The 16,594-nt window shown below is 57.6% G+C and overlaps 2 protein-coding genes across 13 annotated transcripts in view; one reads left to right on the forward strand and one right to left on the reverse strand.

Moving 5' to 3' along the window:
• TMEM94 (transmembrane protein 94) overlaps positions 1-10,609 on the forward strand; it is a 66,478-nt gene extending 55,869 nt beyond the window's left edge. For 6 of the 7 annotated variants that reach the window (XM_059732121.1, XM_014601962.3, XM_019494332.2 and 3 more), the window contains 11 exons: positions 1,093-1,192; positions 1,821-1,929; positions 2,362-2,551; positions 3,151-3,228; positions 3,783-3,868; positions 4,477-4,558; positions 4,907-5,061; positions 5,511-5,605; positions 6,499-6,592; positions 6,906-7,076; positions 7,839-10,609. In XM_059732121.1, coding sequence (XP_059588104.1) covers positions 1,093-1,192; positions 1,821-1,929; positions 2,362-2,551; positions 3,151-3,228; positions 3,783-3,868; positions 4,477-4,558; positions 4,907-5,061; positions 5,511-5,605; positions 6,499-6,592; positions 6,906-7,076; positions 7,839-7,911 — 1,233 coding nt within the window. In that variant the 3' untranslated portion in view covers positions 7,912-10,609. Of the gene's footprint in view, positions 1-1,092; positions 1,193-1,820; positions 1,930-2,361; positions 2,552-3,150; positions 3,229-3,782; positions 3,869-4,476; positions 4,559-4,906; positions 5,062-5,510; positions 5,606-6,498; positions 6,593-6,905; positions 7,077-7,838 lie in introns of those variants that run through there. The other variant, XM_019494333.2, reaches the window with a different exon arrangement.
• A 384-nt stretch (positions 10,610-10,993) lies between these two features.
• Positions 10,994-16,594, reverse strand: part of CASKIN2 (CASK interacting protein 2) — a 55,853-nt gene continuing 50,252 nt past the window's right edge. For all 6 annotated transcript variants that reach the window (XM_019494406.2, XM_014601943.3, XM_014601942.3 and 3 more), the window contains 3 exons: positions 14,250-16,448; positions 13,633-13,936; positions 10,994-13,323 (listed from right to left, as the gene is read on the reverse strand). In XM_019494406.2, coding sequence (XP_019349951.1) covers positions 13,227-13,323; positions 13,633-13,936; positions 14,250-16,448 — 2,600 coding nt within the window. In that variant the 3' untranslated portion in view covers positions 10,994-13,226. The remainder of the gene's footprint in view (positions 13,324-13,632; positions 13,937-14,249; positions 16,449-16,594) is intronic.

Below are 16,594 nucleotides of genomic sequence, written 5' to 3' on the forward strand. Positions count from 1 at the left end.
CTCCCTTTGCCATCCTTTCCTTATTAGCTTTCTCAGGGACTTGCATTAGCTGGATTAAATATGCCAGATGACTGAAGAGGTGAGAGCCATGCATGCAGGTCTGTAGGCATACAAGATGAGAAGCAAAGCTCATCTCTTTTCATCAGGGGGCCCTAGCCTCACCCCAGGCGTTGGGAGGGACATGGGAATACACAGGTGTTTCCACACTGGCACAAGCATCTTCTCTCCTCCCCCAGGCTTGGACCGTAGTGGCTTAGCTTCAGTAGTTCGGAGCTTGGGAGATGGGGCTTTTATGCAGCAGAAGGTTGATAGCTGGCAAAACGCAGGGACGTGCTAAAGCAGAAGTTATGTACCTTGCTGGAAGCAGAGATTCAGAAAAATCTGCAGTAGGCCAGCACTGAGAGAAAGCAAGCCTGTCTTGTAAACTTCACCTGGGTTGCTGTGGAATTCACATAGCTTCCACACACATCACACACTGCAAGTCAGCATGGAGTCCCAATAGGCATGGCTCGTCCTTATCCCATTCCTCATCTGTGAAACATTTGTCCTCACCCCTTTGCTCAGGTTCATTCTGCCTTGCTGTGTCTTACTACCAAACAACCCCTTCCTCCTGTTCCCTGAGTGCTCTGTGACCCCAGCGACAGAGCAGCCTTTATGCAAGGTTTTCCTTTTGTGGAGGGATGCTAGGTCCAGTCTCAGATTGAGCTTGGCTTCCTGTCTGGGCTCCTTGGGTTAGGCCAGACTGAGGCTGGAGGTGAAGCTGGCGGATCTGTTCTTTCCTGATGCCATGCCTGAGCTGGTGTTCTGGCTCATTAAATTCCCAACCTCTGCTTGGTCATCCTGAACCTGCAAACTGTGAGTCGTAGAGGAGAGTGTGGGCAGACAGGCATGTTAACAGCAGTGCAGTGCTTCAGCAGAAGCCGTTGGTTTGCAGCATTTGCTAGGACTGCCAGGCTCTTGCCTCGGTGGACAGTGACTTCAGCTCAGCCCTACAGCCTCACCTCCTTGGGGCGGATAGATTTGCAAGGTCAGTCGGGGCTGCAATCTACAGTGACGTTAATTCCAATCCCCGCTCCTGCTTGCTGTTTTCAGGCCAAACTTCCACGGGGAATCCACCAAGTGAGGCCTCACCTGCAGAACATTGACAACGTGCCTTTGCTGGTGCCTCTCTTTACAGACTGCACTCCTGAGAGTAAGTGAGCAGCTGGGCTGGGCCCGCAATTGCCAGAACCCTGCCCACTTGTCTGCTTGATGTGGAGGGGGAGACCCTACAGAAAACAGGGGAGGGGGTTTTGGGGGCACCTGAATCTACGCAACAGTCTTTGGCATTAAGGGCTAGATGTCAGTCCTGTTCCATGTGGGACTAAGCTACTGATTGGCCCATAGCAGTGATCCAGGCCCTAAGATATTCCCCCACCTCTATCAGCATTCATACAAGCTGCAGAAGTCAGCATGTAGGACACTGCTGCCTGTTACCACCTAGTTGGAAGGATCGAGTCTTGCTGGGGACAGGGTCTGGGAAGGAGAGGGGTTTGCACCTAAGAGATTGGAGTATGCATGTGTCTGGGGTCTTTGTTGGAGGATCTTTTCTTAGGCTGTTTTATTGTTTGTTCAATTCATGCTTTAGGGAAATCCCAGTTGGCATGTGTCGACCTTAGTTCATGTATTTCAAAGGTCAGGAAGCAGACGGGCTCAGCCTTGGTTAGTGGAGGAGCCTGTGTTCCAGTGGGCAGCCATAAGGCCTCCCTTCAGCAGGCCTACTTGTGACTGTGCAGAATTGACAAACAGGTGCTAAGCCCTGCTCTCCCGCTCCCTTGCAGCCATGTGTGAGATGATCAAGATCATGCAGGAGTATGGGGAGGTGACGTGCTGCCTGGGGAGCTCGGCCAACCTGCGCAATAGCTGCCTCTTCCTGCAGAGTGACATCAGGTGAACCCCATCCCTCAGGCCATGCTCTTGGCAGGGGGAACCCCTGGCTGTTGGTGACACCTTGCCCTGTGCACTGCAGAGGAGCCATCATGCCACGTTGCTTAGTGTCCCATTCTCTGTGATGTGGCATTTTTCCCTGGGAGGCTTTTGGAGCCACAAGTCTTTGGCTGGGATGACTAGTAACGGCTTAGCTTGGCATTGTAACTTAGTCTGTGGGGGATGGTGCTGGGCCCATGTATTTGAAGGTACATGTTTAGCTGTGTGTGCTAGACACAGCTCACGTGTACAGATTTAAGTGTGGACAAGCAGCCAACCACTAGGCATTGGAGGGTGGGGCTCACTCATGCGTGTAATTGTATGTGCCATGTACTTGTGTTTGGAGCACACGTGGTTTTCTCCCTGTCTCGCTAACACCTGGTGCTGCCTGCACAGTATAGCCCTGGATCCCCTCTACCCCTCCCGCTGCTCCTGGGAGACTTTCGGCTATGCCACGAGCGCGAACATGATGCACGTCTCCGACGAGCTCAGCCCTCTGCAGCTCTCAGGTCAACTGAACAGCTTGCCTTGTTCCATGTCCTTCCGCCAGGAAGAGAGCATCAGCATCATCCGGCTTATTGAGCAGGTGAGTCTGTCATGTCCTTCCTTCCCTATGCTCCCTCGGTGAATGTGCTGCCCTTGCCCCAGCACCACAGCTGTCTGTTCACTACAACTAGGCAGGTGGGGCCTTTCCATCCCCTGCTTTGGCCCCCTGGTTTGCTACAGCTAGCAGTTGTCTGATCATACTCAGCACAGGGCACATGTCTTCCTTCTTGGCCTCTGAACAGTCAGGGAAGACCTGTCAGGAGCAGGGTAGTTGGTCCAAGAGGAGGCTGTCTGACAAATAGCTCTTGGTTTGAGTTAAATCCCCAGAGCCAGCTCTTTGGATACACGTGGTAGAGCTTTGCTCCTTGGGCCCCTGATGGGTGTGTTATGACTGCAGAACAGTGCAAGACTGCATCAGGGACGTGTGTCTGGGCACTTCCAAGTGGAGGGCAAGAGACCCCTGCACTGGGTCTGACTCCTCTCCCCTCCTATCTTCCCCTGAGGTTCCTTCCCCCACTCCAGAATATTTCCTGGGCAGGGGTTTCTTGGTCATGTGAGTGCATTTTCCTCCTGTGCCCCTTGGAGCTGGTACCATCCCAGCTCCTTCCCAATTTCCCGGGGGCTTTTGCTTCGTTCTAGGCAAGGCATGCAACATACGGGATCCGCAAGTGTTTCCTTTTCCTGCTGCAGTGCCAGCTCACCCTGGTTGTCATTCAGGTGAGTGCTCACAGGGCTGGAGATAAGGGAGAGGAAAGGGGAGCCTGTGAGGATGTCGGCCTAGAGGGCTGGGGCAGCCTGCGAGGGGGGGACCTGGTGTTCTAAAAGATTCATAGCTTTAGGGTAGTGTTTAGTATGCTAGGAATGATGCTGGTCTCCCTTGTGGGCCAGCTCTGACTGAACATAATCCTGTTCTTCTGAGGACAGTTACTATTTTAGCTATGTCAGAGCTATGCACTCACCTCCTGACCTAGACAGTCCCTCTGCTCTAGGCAGGAATTAACCAGCCTCCCACAGGAAACAATTTTCCAGCCTCCACTTGCCTGTCGTTAGTAGCCTGGGGACTAGTTAGGTCCTGCCCTTCCAGGAAGGGGCCTTCTCTAGCCTCTGCTGCCACATGGTCCAAAGCAGCCAGAGGCTTGGCTGCAGCCTCAGCGAAGAAGCCTGGATGTCCTAGTGTCTGGGAACTTGGGGTAGACTCGGGGCATTGTTGGAATGCTTTTTGTCCATCCTCTTGCCGCTCATGCTGTCTGCCCTGGATGTTGTCTGTTTAGTTCCTCTCCTGCCTGGTGCAGCTTCCGCCCATCCTCAGCACAACAGACATCCTGTGGCTCTCCTGCTTCTGTTACCCACTGCTCAGGTGAGTCTTGCTAGAGATGTTTCCCTTGGTCATATGTGGGCAAGTCTCTCAGCTTTGCATTGCCAGCACTGAAATGTGCTTCTTAGGATTGTTAACACGTGTCTGGCCAAGTCTCCTCAGAGGAAGGAGCTGGAGGGGTGGGGTGTTTAAAAACGCAGAGGAGGAGAATTTCCTATGTGCTGGTTTATGGGTCCTGTCCTTCCATGTTCACTTTGCTGTACCAGGCTTCCACCAAGAGCAGCAGTCTCTGCACCAGGGGATTGTGAAAACAAATGGGGCAGTGGCTTTGTCCATGGCAGGAACTCACCAGGGCCTGGTGGCCCCATGATCTGTGTTGTTGTGCTGGGTGCTGCTCCTACGATTAGTTTTCCTCGTTGGCCTACCCAGAACAGTGATGTCAGGCCTTCAAGGAGCTGGGGTGGCCATCTGGGGAGAGCTGCGGAGTTGCTGAGCATCCCTGGGGTGTGGTGGGAAGGGTAGAGGCTCAATGCTTGTGCTACAATCGGGCCTTGGAGTTGCTGCTTTAGTCCGAGCACTGGAGCTGTCAGGTTCAGATAATGTGTTTGTGCCTCTGGGGTAGGCAGGACTCTCTCATGTCTGTTTTCCAGTGTGTCTCTCCTTGGCAAACCCCCGCACAGCTCTATCATGACTGTGGCCACTGGGAAGAACTTAACCTCCATTCCTAAAAAGGTAGGTAGCCTGTTAGGGGCATGGCTGTACCCCCTCCCCAGAAGCAGAAGTTACTGGGGCAGGTGTTGGGCTGGTTGGCAGTCTCTGCTGATGATGTGCCTCCAGCTCTTAAATCAGGCTGTAACCCATCAACTTGGCCCGTGCTATTGATGTGCAGTAGTGGTGGAGTCGGAGTCCTTGCTGGGCCCTAGAGGCCGGAGCTGAGCTGGTGATGCCCTTGCAGCATGGGCCCTTGCCACTGGCAGTGTGGATGGTGGGACAGTCCATGAGAGTGCAGGGAGGAGAGGCCAGAAGGGCCTTCCAGTGCATGCCCCGGTGACCGGCTTGCGCTGCTCTCGGTGTCTGCAGACTCAGCACTACTTCCTGCTCTGCTTCCTGCTGAAGTTCAGCCTCACCATCTGCTCCTGCCTTGTCTGCTTTGGCTTCACGCTGCACGAGTCCTGCAGGGAAGTGAACATCACCAGCATCCGCCTCAACGCCTCCTGCTCTGTCATGGTGCCCAGGTGAGGGATGGCCCTGGTTGCAGTGTGCACCTTTCCCTCTGCCCAGTCTCTGTCCTACCCGAGTCTCACCCCTCTCTCCTGGCCCTCTGTGATGGGAGCAGCCTCAGTTCCACCCCTGAGCCTGCCACATTCAAGGTGGGATGACCACACATGGCTGCAGTGAAGCCCTGCCAGTGGTTCTCTGGGGCATGTCCTACCTTCTCTACCACCTGCTGTCCTCCAGGACTGCCTGGCCCTGGCTTCCTGCCTCTGATTTCTGGGACTCTCCCCAACATAGGGAACAATTTGGATCTCTAGCCCCCTCTGCTGCCTCAGTCCTCCACAGGAAGAGCCCATCCCTGTACCCCTGGGCTACCAGAGCAGCCTGCCCTTGTGACTGGGATTTGGGGAGTATGCCCCCATTTGGAGTGCAGTCCCATGACTCTTTGGCCTCTGCTGTAATTCCCCAGTGATGCCAGTGATGCCACTGACTGGTTTGGGATATTTTCCAATGCTCTTCTTCTGTCTCAGAAGCTCACCGCTGGCCTGATTGTCTTGCACACAGGTAAATCCCTCTCTCTCCCCCTGACACGAGATAGCTGTGTGTACTCCTTGCCCCAGCTGAGGGCTCAGCCAGCCTCTGGCCAAGAGCTGCCCCCACCCTGGATAAAATGGCTTCCATTGCCTCTGCCCTCATCTTCACTAATGCCCACAGGTGCCATAGCATTGCATCTTGTTCCAGATGTTCTGGCTTCCTGGGGCTGTGGGCTGGGACCCTCAGGGTGCCGTGTCTGTGCCCAGGGTAAGGGTCAGCATTGGGTACTGTGCTAAGGCAGTCCTGCTTTGGGGACCACGTGGCTGGGACTCTCAATCACTCATGATGAGAATGACCAAGAACTGCTGGGAGTGGCCTCCTCGAGATGTCCAATCTCTAACGGAGACGCTGTAACTGCAGGGAGCTCCACAACATTTCTTGTCCTCTCTGGGATGTCCTGGGTCCAGCTGGCTGCCTCTGTCCTGGACTTTGGTTCTCTTCAAGCCCCACGTGGCTTGCACCTCTCCAAGTTTTTTTCTCTTATGCCTTTGAGCACAGGAGAATGTTGCTGGTCTCCAGTGTGGCACAGTCAGAAGCAGGATCAGAAGCCAGGCCTCAGTGGGAGACTATATAGTCCCTCATTGAGGCCTGACTTCTGATCCTGCTTCTGACCGTGCGATACTTTGTAACCTTGGCCAACCCTGTCTCAGTTTCCCCCTCTGGAGAGCACTGTCTCCTGCCTTGCTTTATTGGGGGGTGGTTCTGTGAAGCACCTCAAGACCCCTGGCTGGAAGCTAGTGCCTGGTGCCACAACCAGCTCAAGCTAGGGGCTCCCTCCTTCCCTTGCATGGCTGCAAGGAACATGGGCATGGGCATGGGCATGTGCAGACAGCAGGGAGCAACCCCTCTTTGCTTCTTCTCAGTGTTCATATCCATCACCCATGTCCATCGCACGCAGCCATTGTGGAAGAAGAGCCCCCTGTCCAACCGCTGGTGGGCCATGACTGTGATTGTTGTGTGAGTACTCTGGGCTCCACATGTACCAGGGAGGAGAGGGCTGGCATCCCCCACGGCAGGGGGAGTGGGAGAGCAGGGTTGGTCTGAGCCTGGTTGTATCCTACCTGCTCCACATACCTGTCCCTGTATGGGAGCTGCTTCTTCGCAGAAGGCTCCTAGAAGATCCTTAAGTATGTGGGAGATGCTTTCATCAGGAGGGGGGCAGGCCTCAGGTGGATTCCCGCAAGGGGGAGGAGCAGGGGCACTGGGGGCTGAGCCTAGGAGCCTGCTCACTCTGCTGATTGCCACTTCCCTCTCCCCATGCCCGGCCTAGGCTGCTGGGTCAGGTTGTGCAGACAGCTCTGGACCTGAACCTCTGGGTGAACATGGAGTCTCCACTGCCCTTCAGCTCCTTGCACGTTTCCCCAGTGTCATGGCTGCTGGGCTTCCTCTCACTCATCCTGGTGGTCATCATCAATGAAATTGTCAAGCTTCATGAAATCCGGTAAGGCACCAAAGCTGGGGCAGGAGGAAGGAAGCCCCACAGTCCAGTCACTCCCAGCTCCCAGTCTGCCCCTGGGCTGGGCCGAGCCAATGCTTAACGAACAGAGTGGAGCCTATAGAAAATGTTGTGGCATAACTCAGCAGTGACACCACTCTGGGATCCTGGGAGGCAGGTTTGGACCCTGCCTTGGAGAGATCAGGGATGGGGAGTGAGAGCGACTGGGGCCTGGAAACAGTTGTGAAGAGATCGAACAAGGCTGAGATGCCTTTACTTGAGACCCAGCAGCCCGGTACCTCAGATGGGTCCGTTTCCCCCACCTTGTCCTAGGAGAACATGGGCCCCCCAGTTACCTTCACAGCCAGTGGGAGAAAGTCTCTTTCCAACAGTCATTGAGGCGGAAGGGCAGTGAGGGCAAGTTGGTGGTGGGCTAGTTTGATGGGGACTGCCCACTCAGAGCTGAGGGCTCTGGTAGAGCTGTGGAGGATCTGATCCCCCAGGGAAATTCCTGAATCCAGATAAAACCTCCTTTCATGCACTTGAAGAGAGTGGCCAGGCACTTCCCAGCAGCTGCACTAGAGTGCCACAGGGCCTGGGTGCCTGGCTGCTGTGTGCAGGTTTGGCTGGCTGCTTGGGTGTCTGGGCTCCGTATACAGGGCTGCCCCAGGTCCAGGGCTGCTCTTTGAGCTGCCAAGGGGCCTGCCCTTGTCTTCTTGCCCCCAACACCTGCCTTTATGTGGTGCTTCCCTTCTTCACCCTCCCCAGGGTCCGTGTCCGCTACCAGAAGAGGCAGAAGCTGCAGTTTGAAACCAAGCTGGGGATGAATTCTCCCTTCTAAACCCTTCGTGACACGAGTCCCACGGAGCTGCTGTGCGAGGGGAGGGGTGCCCACTCCCTGCCTGCTCAACCTTAACCCACCCTGGGAGATGCCTGCCTGTGAATGTCCCTCACCTGTGGACTTGGCCGGGACCCAGCAGAGCAATGCCTGCACCTCTAACCGGACAGGCAGCCTCAGTTGGCTGGGAGCGCTGGACCAGGTTGGAGGCCTCTGCCTGGCTAGGAGCCTGGTGGCAGCAAGGCCTCACGTTTATTTATTCTGTTTTGGGATCATGATGATGCTGAGATGAAGCGACTGCTCTCTGTGGAGCCTTTCCCCTGCATTGGCTGCACAGAGCCGAGCCCTGAGCTCTAGGGAGGGACCGGGGTCCATCACTGGCTTTGGCTCCAGGAGAGGTTTCTAGCGCTGCATCGGGGGGCAGTATCACACCTGCCCCGCTAACAGCTGGTGAGCATACTGGCAGCCTAGCAAGAGAGGTCCAGATGCAGGCAGCTGGGTCCCTCCTCCACCCTGCTTGGGGCTGGAGGCCCCTTGAGGCAGGAGTCAGAGGAGCCCTGCCTTCCACAGTGGCCTTGGCCTGGCCAGCTCTGGTTCCTCTGGGCAGAGACCCCTCAGCATCGCCCCCAGACAAGGCAACTTGTTGGTTGTCTCCCACGTGTGGGGCCTTGTCCCTGGCCTGCCCCAGTGAGACACCCCCCCCCCCCCCCCCCCCCTTGTTGCTTGGGTAGCCTGGTGAGAGAGCAGAAGCTGGCACTGCCCTTGGCTGGAGGGGAGGCACAAATAGGCCCTCCTAGGCTCCCTACCTCTGTGGCAGGGGAGGGGGATGTTCAGGCAAGGCCAGCAGCAGGCTCACCCCTGCCTGGCAGTGCTGTGATGAGTAGGCCTGGCCATATCACCCTTCCCAGGGCTCAGGCTGTGCCGAGCATGGTGCTTGCTGCAGGGAGTGGCTGTGAGCCCTCTGTCAAGTGCCACCCCCTCAGTTCCCTCCAATCCTTCTGTGCTAGTTCTCGAGGGGGCCCTAGCTCTGCTCCAGTGCCCCTCCCATGATTCCCTCACTCTGACAGCTCCTGGTGGCAGGCAGCTGTTTCCCTTGGGGCATCGCTGCCCTGCTGCTCTTCGTGCCTCCCTCATTCACTGCCAAGGAGGTCCTATGTAAGCTGCATCCCTGTGAGCAAGAGCCACAGGCCATTCTTGGCAGCTATGGATCTTGCTCCCCGTCCTGTGCTCTGCAACCACAGGGGTCAGGGAAATGGAGGCCTCTGCCATCACAGCATGGACACCCCCCCCCTTTGGCCTCTGCCCTGTGGCTGTCAGCTGTTCCCTGGGAGGCAGGGAAAGAGTTAGGGATGCCCTGACTACTTCTCTGTTGCTCTGCCTTGTCTTCCTCGTCTGTCTGAGGGTATGGCTCAGCCCTACCGCTGGCGCCTCTAAGCAATATCCCCGGTCCCCCCACAGAGCCTGTGGGGCGTCAAGAGGGACGGGTGGAGCAGCTGACGCAGGTCGGGGTGGGGAAGGTGCCCTGGGCTCTGCTCCGTGGGTGTGAGATTGGTGTGAGCCTGCTCTGACCCTCCACCATGAGGGCACTGACCCTCCAGCACCCTTTGAGGGGGTCTACTTACCCCTCTTCCTTGGGGAACCAACTGCAGCAGACACCTTAGTGTGGGACCAGACTGATGCCAAGCAGGGCTCTGCCCCTGGCGTAAGCAGGAGGTAATTGACCGTCAGTGCCCGTCCTGGGCTCATGGGCATTTGATGCTGTACCCACCCAGGCTGGAGGCTGAGTAGTGTTCCGCAGCTTGGGCAAATGGGCACAGTGAGAATCTTCCCTGGGGCAGGGGTGGAGAAGAGGCAGGAAGACAGCATCAGGGGCTGTCAAGGACCTCATAGCACATGCTTTCTGCAGCCCTGGCCTGCCTGGACCTCTCGCCTCCTGCTGGGCAAAGTAGGCTTGTCTAGTGGGGGCCTGGCCTGAGCCGTGCCTCCATCCTGCAGCCTCTTGGCCTCTCTGCCCGTGGCTGGCCAGTTGGACACACACCTGTTGCTGATTAAACTCTGCCTCTTCGCTCCTAGCTCTGCAGAGCTGCCCCAGCTGTAGAAGAGCAAGACAGCCTACCTTCCATGCTCATTAACTCACTCGCACTTGCAGGATTTCTCTGAGGGTGCGCAACCAGTGGGCAGGTAGGAGCAAGCTCGTTGCAGGCTCAGCTGCCTCAGTGGGTGGGCGTCAGACACTGCACCCTGCCGCTCCGATCTTGCCCAGATCAGAGGCCTCGATGTGGGTTTCCTGTCCCTAGAGTGACATGGTGTGATCTAAAGGTGGCAGCTGCCAGTGCTGGGAGGTAGCTGGTTCCTCTCCTCCCTGTAGGCACCCTCCCACTGAACCATTGCGCCCTTGCTGCCCTCACACCAGCCCCAGCCAAAGCGGTAGCAACCTCACACTGTTCCAGCAGTCACTGGGACTCTACAGGCCTTGTTCCCTGCTCCTCCTCTCCTCCCTTAGCCAGTCGGGGCACGTGGAGGCCGACTGTGAGCACCCTCCCCTGGTGCAGGTTTTTAGCAGTGTACATTTTCTACGCCTTTTTTTGGGCTGTGTGTAAAAAAACAACTAAATCCCAATTTGTATGAAACCTTGTAAACTGTATAGAGGCTGCAAGCCCTGATGGATGAATGGCAATAAATGATGGTCTTTGATACTGTGCCCCAGGGAGAGGCAGCCTGTGTTTATCCGGTTGGTGTAGGCATTGGTGGCAGGGAGGGTAGCCTGTCTGCCTCCCTGTTGGCTGGAACCAGGGCTCTGTCCAAATGACACCTGCAGCCCCTGGAGCACATGGCATGGTTCAAATTACGCTGGGGTATTTCAAGGCTCCAAGAGGCCTGTGTTGTGGTTGCAGAGTGGCACAGAGAAGTGGAGGCATGTTTTATGTAGAGGCCTGCCATGCTGAGTGGACTGGCGCTGCTCTTCACTGCTGCTGGTTAGCGAGAGGTAAATCTCAGCCCCATGGCAGGAGCCTCCTGCTTCCCTGGGAGCACGGCGTTCTCCGCAGAGCCAATGCCTGACACAACAGAGACAAGAGGGCAGAACTATCAAAGGGGGGAAATGCCCCAGTGTTTAATAGAATTAAGTTGTAGTCGATGTTAGTGGAAAACAGAACGCAGGATTAACGCAAATAGAGCAGATGGTTTGAAATCTGCTGGCAGGTGCTGTCGGGGGGCTGGTGAGATGCGGCCACGCCTGTACATCCCTTACGTGGCGCACAGCATCTTCAACAGAGACCTAAAGTGTCCAAATCCAGCTTTCCTCCAGCAGCAGAGGCTCGGCGTCCCTTCTAGACAGTGCATGGCTGCCCTCTGGTGGCTCAGATAATACCGCAGCTCCGCCCCAGTGTCCTTTTTTTATCCCTGAACCTAGAATATGGGGGACTCTGACCTCTGGTTAGTAAATATATAATAAATCACATTTAAAATATATATATAATATATATATATATATATATAGACTTCTCTTTAAAAAAAATGTACAGTTTATCAACATTGAAAAAACCGGACTCATCCCAAGTCAAATCCCATGACATTAAAACCCTTTTAAGAAGGCTCTTTTAAACCCTTCCATAAAGTGCCACTGGTTTCAGCTATTTCAAAAGAGCAAGTAAGTCCCCCTCGTAGCACTTGCCAGATAGTGATGCTGCTGCTGATGTTTCCCCCCACCCCCAACATGGAAAGCACAGTGCAACTGGCCAGCTCGCGTGCTCCCTCTGGCCCAGGCCACGGGGCGAGGTTGGCATGAGCTGCGCCCCTATGGCATGTGTGGGTCAGACAGGGCCACAGGGAAATGTATGGGGCAGGGGTCTGGTTCCAAGGAACTCTCATGCTGGAGCTGGGGCCTGATGCTGTCAGCAGTCTTGTGTTTCCAGCGGCCTCTTCGGTTGCCTTCATGATGGCAGTTTGGTTTTGTAAAGAAGAAAAGGGGTCTTTTCATCCAACAGCTCTTCAGGTCCGAACATGCAGCGTTTGCTTTCCGTGGCCCTGAGGCTTTTCTCACCCTGGAGTTTCAGGTCAGTGCCAAGTTCAGAGCAGCCAGACGTACTGAGATGCAAGAACCACTTGAATCTGGTGAGAGACATTTGTTCTTGGGGCTGTTCGGCCCTCGGGGAGCAGAGTGAGGTGCGGCTGCTAGTCCGTGGCAGAGCAGTGAGAGCAGCTGCCGCAGGCTAAGTTGGTGGAGAGCGATGAGGTGGCTCTCAGGTCAGTGTTCAGTATGGGGAGGAGGCACTTCCTCAGGTCCCTGCTTGCTGGAAGCATCTAAATGCACAGCTTTGCTACCAGCCAGCCACGAGCATCTCCCAGGTAATCTCCCTGCTGGGGGACAGGCGAGAGGTGGGGGTTGGAAGTACACCTTTGCCCTCAAGTCCAAACCTACCTCCTGGGGGGGTAGGGGCACCTTCCAGCCAGAGCCAGGAATGGGGCCCCTCCATGTTGGCATCACCACCTAGCCAGCCTGGCATCAGCCCAGCTGCCTGCTCTATTGACATGAACACTGAATACCCACAACGAGCACAGGGACAGGGCAGGGGGACCTTGGCCTTTGCCAAGGCTGCTGCTGACATGCCAGACCTGTTTCCTTCTCAGTGGGATCCAGGCTGAGCCAGCCCGTCCCTGAGGCTGGGGCTCTGCAGGGATTTCAGTCCCCTTGGATTACACGCTGCTGTGAGCTGATGTGCTTGGAAAGCAGCGCACAAAGCGAAGAGGGTTCCCCTCACTCTGAGAGCTGTCAAGCTCCAACACGTCCCATCTCATTTCAGCTGCTGCTGGGCCCTGCTAGGCTGGGGGGCTGCTCAGGGAGCTCCTCGCCCCTGACACATTGTTGGCAAGGCGTAAATAACAGGAGACAGGCCTGGGTCTTGTGGGGAGTGAAGGGAAGGGGCCCTCGCAAAAGCTCCCTTGTTTTGGGCAAGGGGGTTGGTGCCAGAGCAGCTCTTGGCCACCCCAGAACCAACCGAGGGTGGCAGCTGTGAACTGAGCTTATCCCCAGAGCGCACATGACAGCCCAGAGAGCTGGCACTGAGTGGTGGAAACGGTGCTGCCAAAAGCTGCTGGGCAACATGGCAGCCAGGACTCCAGCTCCCTTTGTGGTGGGCTGCATCTGATCTGCGCACGGCTGTGACACTGCAGGTGGGCAAGGCGAGGCTGGGCACGTCCCCTGGCATGGCAGGAAGTGCTGAGGGGCGGCTGCGCTGATCCGTGGGCAACGCTCAGGTCCCAGGGCAGAACAAGCCATAGCTGGGGCTGGCGGGTGGGGGAAGGTAGGGGTGGTTATCTCATTCCAGCATGGCATCCAGCTGGTCAGCCAGGTCATCAAACATGTTGCTGATGTCCTCCAGGATGTTCTTAGTCAAGGGCTCGGCCCCGCAGTGGCTGGAAGGGGAGGAGAGGTGATGGTCAGTCTAGGTTGGTCCCGCAGCTACCTTGGCCAGCAGGGCCAGTGACCCAAACCCCCCCATGCTGGGGGCAGGTTGCCACCCCAATCCCTGCTTCAGCCCTGTGCTGCGGGAGGGGGCAGCAGTGCTTAGGCTCCCGGCTCCTGGAATTTGTGGCACCTCTGCAATGGAGCTGTGCGGCTCCCACGTTACCAGGCTCTCAGCAGCCAACCCGAGCTAAGCACCCTGCTGATACCCCACTGCTCGCCCACAGCACCCCTTGCTCTGCTACAAGGGGCTTCCTCACCTGTCTGCCTCCTCCGCTGTTATCTTCTCCGCCACCTGCAGGGCAGCCCTCAGGGAGGAGCTGGTTTGTTCCAACCTCTGCTGGGCCCAGGCTGCATCCAGAGGCTTTGCCACCATGGGCTCCCCGCTGTTCCCAGCACCCTTGGTGCCTGGGCAGGGCACTACAGCTGCATCCAGTGCCATGTTGGTGGCTGCCCAGGGGGCAACAGTACTGCGGGGCATCTGTGGGACCTGCTGGTAGGTGGTTTTTGGCCCAGAAAACACCAGCTTGGTGGAGGCCACGGAGGTGTGCTTGGCTGAGGCATCTGCAAGGGAACAGGTACAGTTGCAGCTCAGCTGCTTTGTTGGGCAGTGCCTGGCCCTGGCTGGGGAGGCAATGCTCGTTGCAGGCAGCCAGGGCAGATCAAGCACCAAACTGGCAGGAGTGAGGGCCACAGCCCGGCTACTGCTGAGGGGAGCTGGGCACAGAGCAGAAGCCACCTCCCCCAGGGCCCCTGAAGTGAGGCCAGCATTGGGCCGGTCCCCTGCACCATGCCCAGCACTACTCCCTGCTGCATGAGGCCAATAACTCGGCCTGGACATGCACAAGGTGGGGGTTGGGGTAGGGGCTGTACGTACCTGCTCCCGTGGTCGGCGTCCTCAGGACAGCTGCCCCATGCATTTCTGCTGGGCTAGCGGCTCTCAGGGGGACGGGGCGTTTCCGGATGCCCTTCTCCAGGGACAGGATGCTCTTCTCGATCTCAGCGATGCGGAACTCCACGCTGTCGTCATCCAGTGCGTCTGCGGGTGGTGGCGGTGTCCCCGGCGTGGGGGAGGCTGGGCCCATGATGCTCACAGCCTGGGCCTGAGCATACTGTGGGCAGGGGCTGCCCAGGTCCTCGCTTTGGCCAGCCAAGCTGAACGCCTTGAGCACGGCCTGCAGTGGCTCCCGCTCTCTGCACCGGGGCCGGCGCTTCACTGTGTCTGACTCCGTGAGGTTGAACTCGGGCATCTCCGGCTCCCTGGCCGCTCCTGGTGACATCCCAGGGGAGGCGCATGGAGGCTCTGAGTCTGGTGTGGCAGCATCTGCACGGAGCTGCCCTGTGGGCTTTGGCCGCTGTTTGATGGTCAGGTTGCCTTCCTCTGCAAAAGGGATGCACTCGCTGGAGCTGTTCTGGGAGGATGAGGAGGAGACCCCACCCTCCTCCCCACCAGCATGTGGCTCTTCCTCTGTGTCCGACCGGACGTCCTCTAGGCTGCCCTGCAGGGCCTCGGTCAGAGGCACGCTGGGCTCGCTCAGTGTCCGTCTCCGGGGCTTGTTGCCCTCAACACCGTCCCATTCACTTGCTACCAGCCAGGAGCTGCAGGCATCTCTGGCACCCCCAGTCTCCCGGTCGTCCAGTGTTGCTCTAGGCATGGAGCTCTGGTCAGGATTTGGGGGCTTGTGGAGTAGGGGAGGCTTGGGGGGGCTCCCACCTGCCGGAGCCCCCTCCAGCATGGCAGCGAGGCTCTTCACAGTCCTGCTGCCACTGACTTCACTGGTACCCAGTCCGGACGAGTGACCCACGTTCACCACGTCTGGGGAGGAAAGTGGCCTCCTGTCAGTCTCTGGCCCCTGCTCGCTCTCTGCCTCCATGGCCTGGGCGCTGGAGACCGAGCTCAGGCGCTTGGGCGGGGGTGGCGGGGGCCCTTTCCTCTTGGCCCGGATGGCAAAGGACTGGCTGCGGCTGACCTTGGAGTTGGTCTGCACACAGGTGCGTGGGACCTGGCTCCGCCCAGGACGCCGAGTGAGGGTGGCGTAGGAGCCCAGGGTGCTGGTGGGTGCATCTTCATCCTCGTGCTCACCGTCTGACAGCGCGTAGCGGTTCAGGCTGTGTGATCGCTTCTTGTGCTTGAAGATGTCACCATTGGGCTGGTCCCCAGGCTGCCAGGGGCCTGGGGTGACACCAGGCTTTGGGGGCATGTGAGGGGCCTCTGTGCCAGTGCATCGGGCATGGAGATAGGAGAAGGCTTTCTGAGCTGAGGACTGCAGTGAGCTCTTCTGGGCGGGCGAGAAATGGGGAGGCAGGTGTGCTGGGGTCTTCGGGTGCTCAGGCGCCAGCGGAGAAGAGCCAGGGTGGGATTTCAAGGAGATGTGAGGGTACATAAAGACATAGGGAGCAGAGCCCTTGCTGGGTGTTTGGGGCGGGGTGCAGGGTGGCGGGGTGCAGGGTGGCATGGGAAGCCCATTCCCCTTCGGAGCCACGGGATGCTGGTACTGGTCTGTTCCTTCGGGCAGGTTCCTCTCTTTCAAGGGATTTCCCCCAGCCCCGTGGGAGCAGCCATTCAGCCCCTCCACAGCAGACGGCTGGGAGACATGCTTCCCACCACTCTCCTGGGTGGACCTCCCGGATGGCAGCCCCACACCCTCCTTCTGCTGAGGCTGCGTGGATGAGTGCCCGCTGCTGCTGCTGCTGCTCCCACTGCCCAGGCTCTCCTGGGAGTGGCTGGAGAGGGCAGTTCTGGACAGCATGTTGTCCTGGGAATGCCCCGACCCCCTGGAGCGAACACCGATGCTCTCCTGGCTGCGAGACATGCCCTGGCTGCTCTTAATGGTGAGCGTTTCCTGGCAGCTGTTGGACATGGCGGTCTGAAGTTCATAGCTCAGCTCACTGTCCTGGAAGGTGATCATCTTCGGGGTGTGCGGGGACTGGCACTCGCCGTTCTCGATGGACTCGATGGTAACGATGTCCAGGGTGCCGGGGATTTTGCGCGTGGCCGGGTTGGCTTCAGCCTGGTTCAGGCTCTTGCGGAGGTCCCTCAGTTTCTTGACAGCCAACATGATCTTCTTCTGGTGGCCTGTAGGAGGCACGAGAGCGACAGGAGACCTTCATTCCCACTGCCCCATTTGGTCGCAGCCAGTGGCCAAGGCTAGAACAGCCCTTGCTCCAGGCAGGACCTGGAGCTCCCTATACTCCTGCTGCCCTAAGTCTGCACTGTGTGGG

Source organism: Alligator mississippiensis, chromosome 8 (genome assembly GCF_030867095.1).
Source record: "Alligator mississippiensis isolate rAllMis1 chromosome 8, rAllMis1, whole genome shotgun sequence".
In the NCBI taxonomy this organism is placed as follows: domain Eukaryota; kingdom Metazoa; phylum Chordata; order Crocodylia; family Alligatoridae; genus Alligator; species Alligator mississippiensis.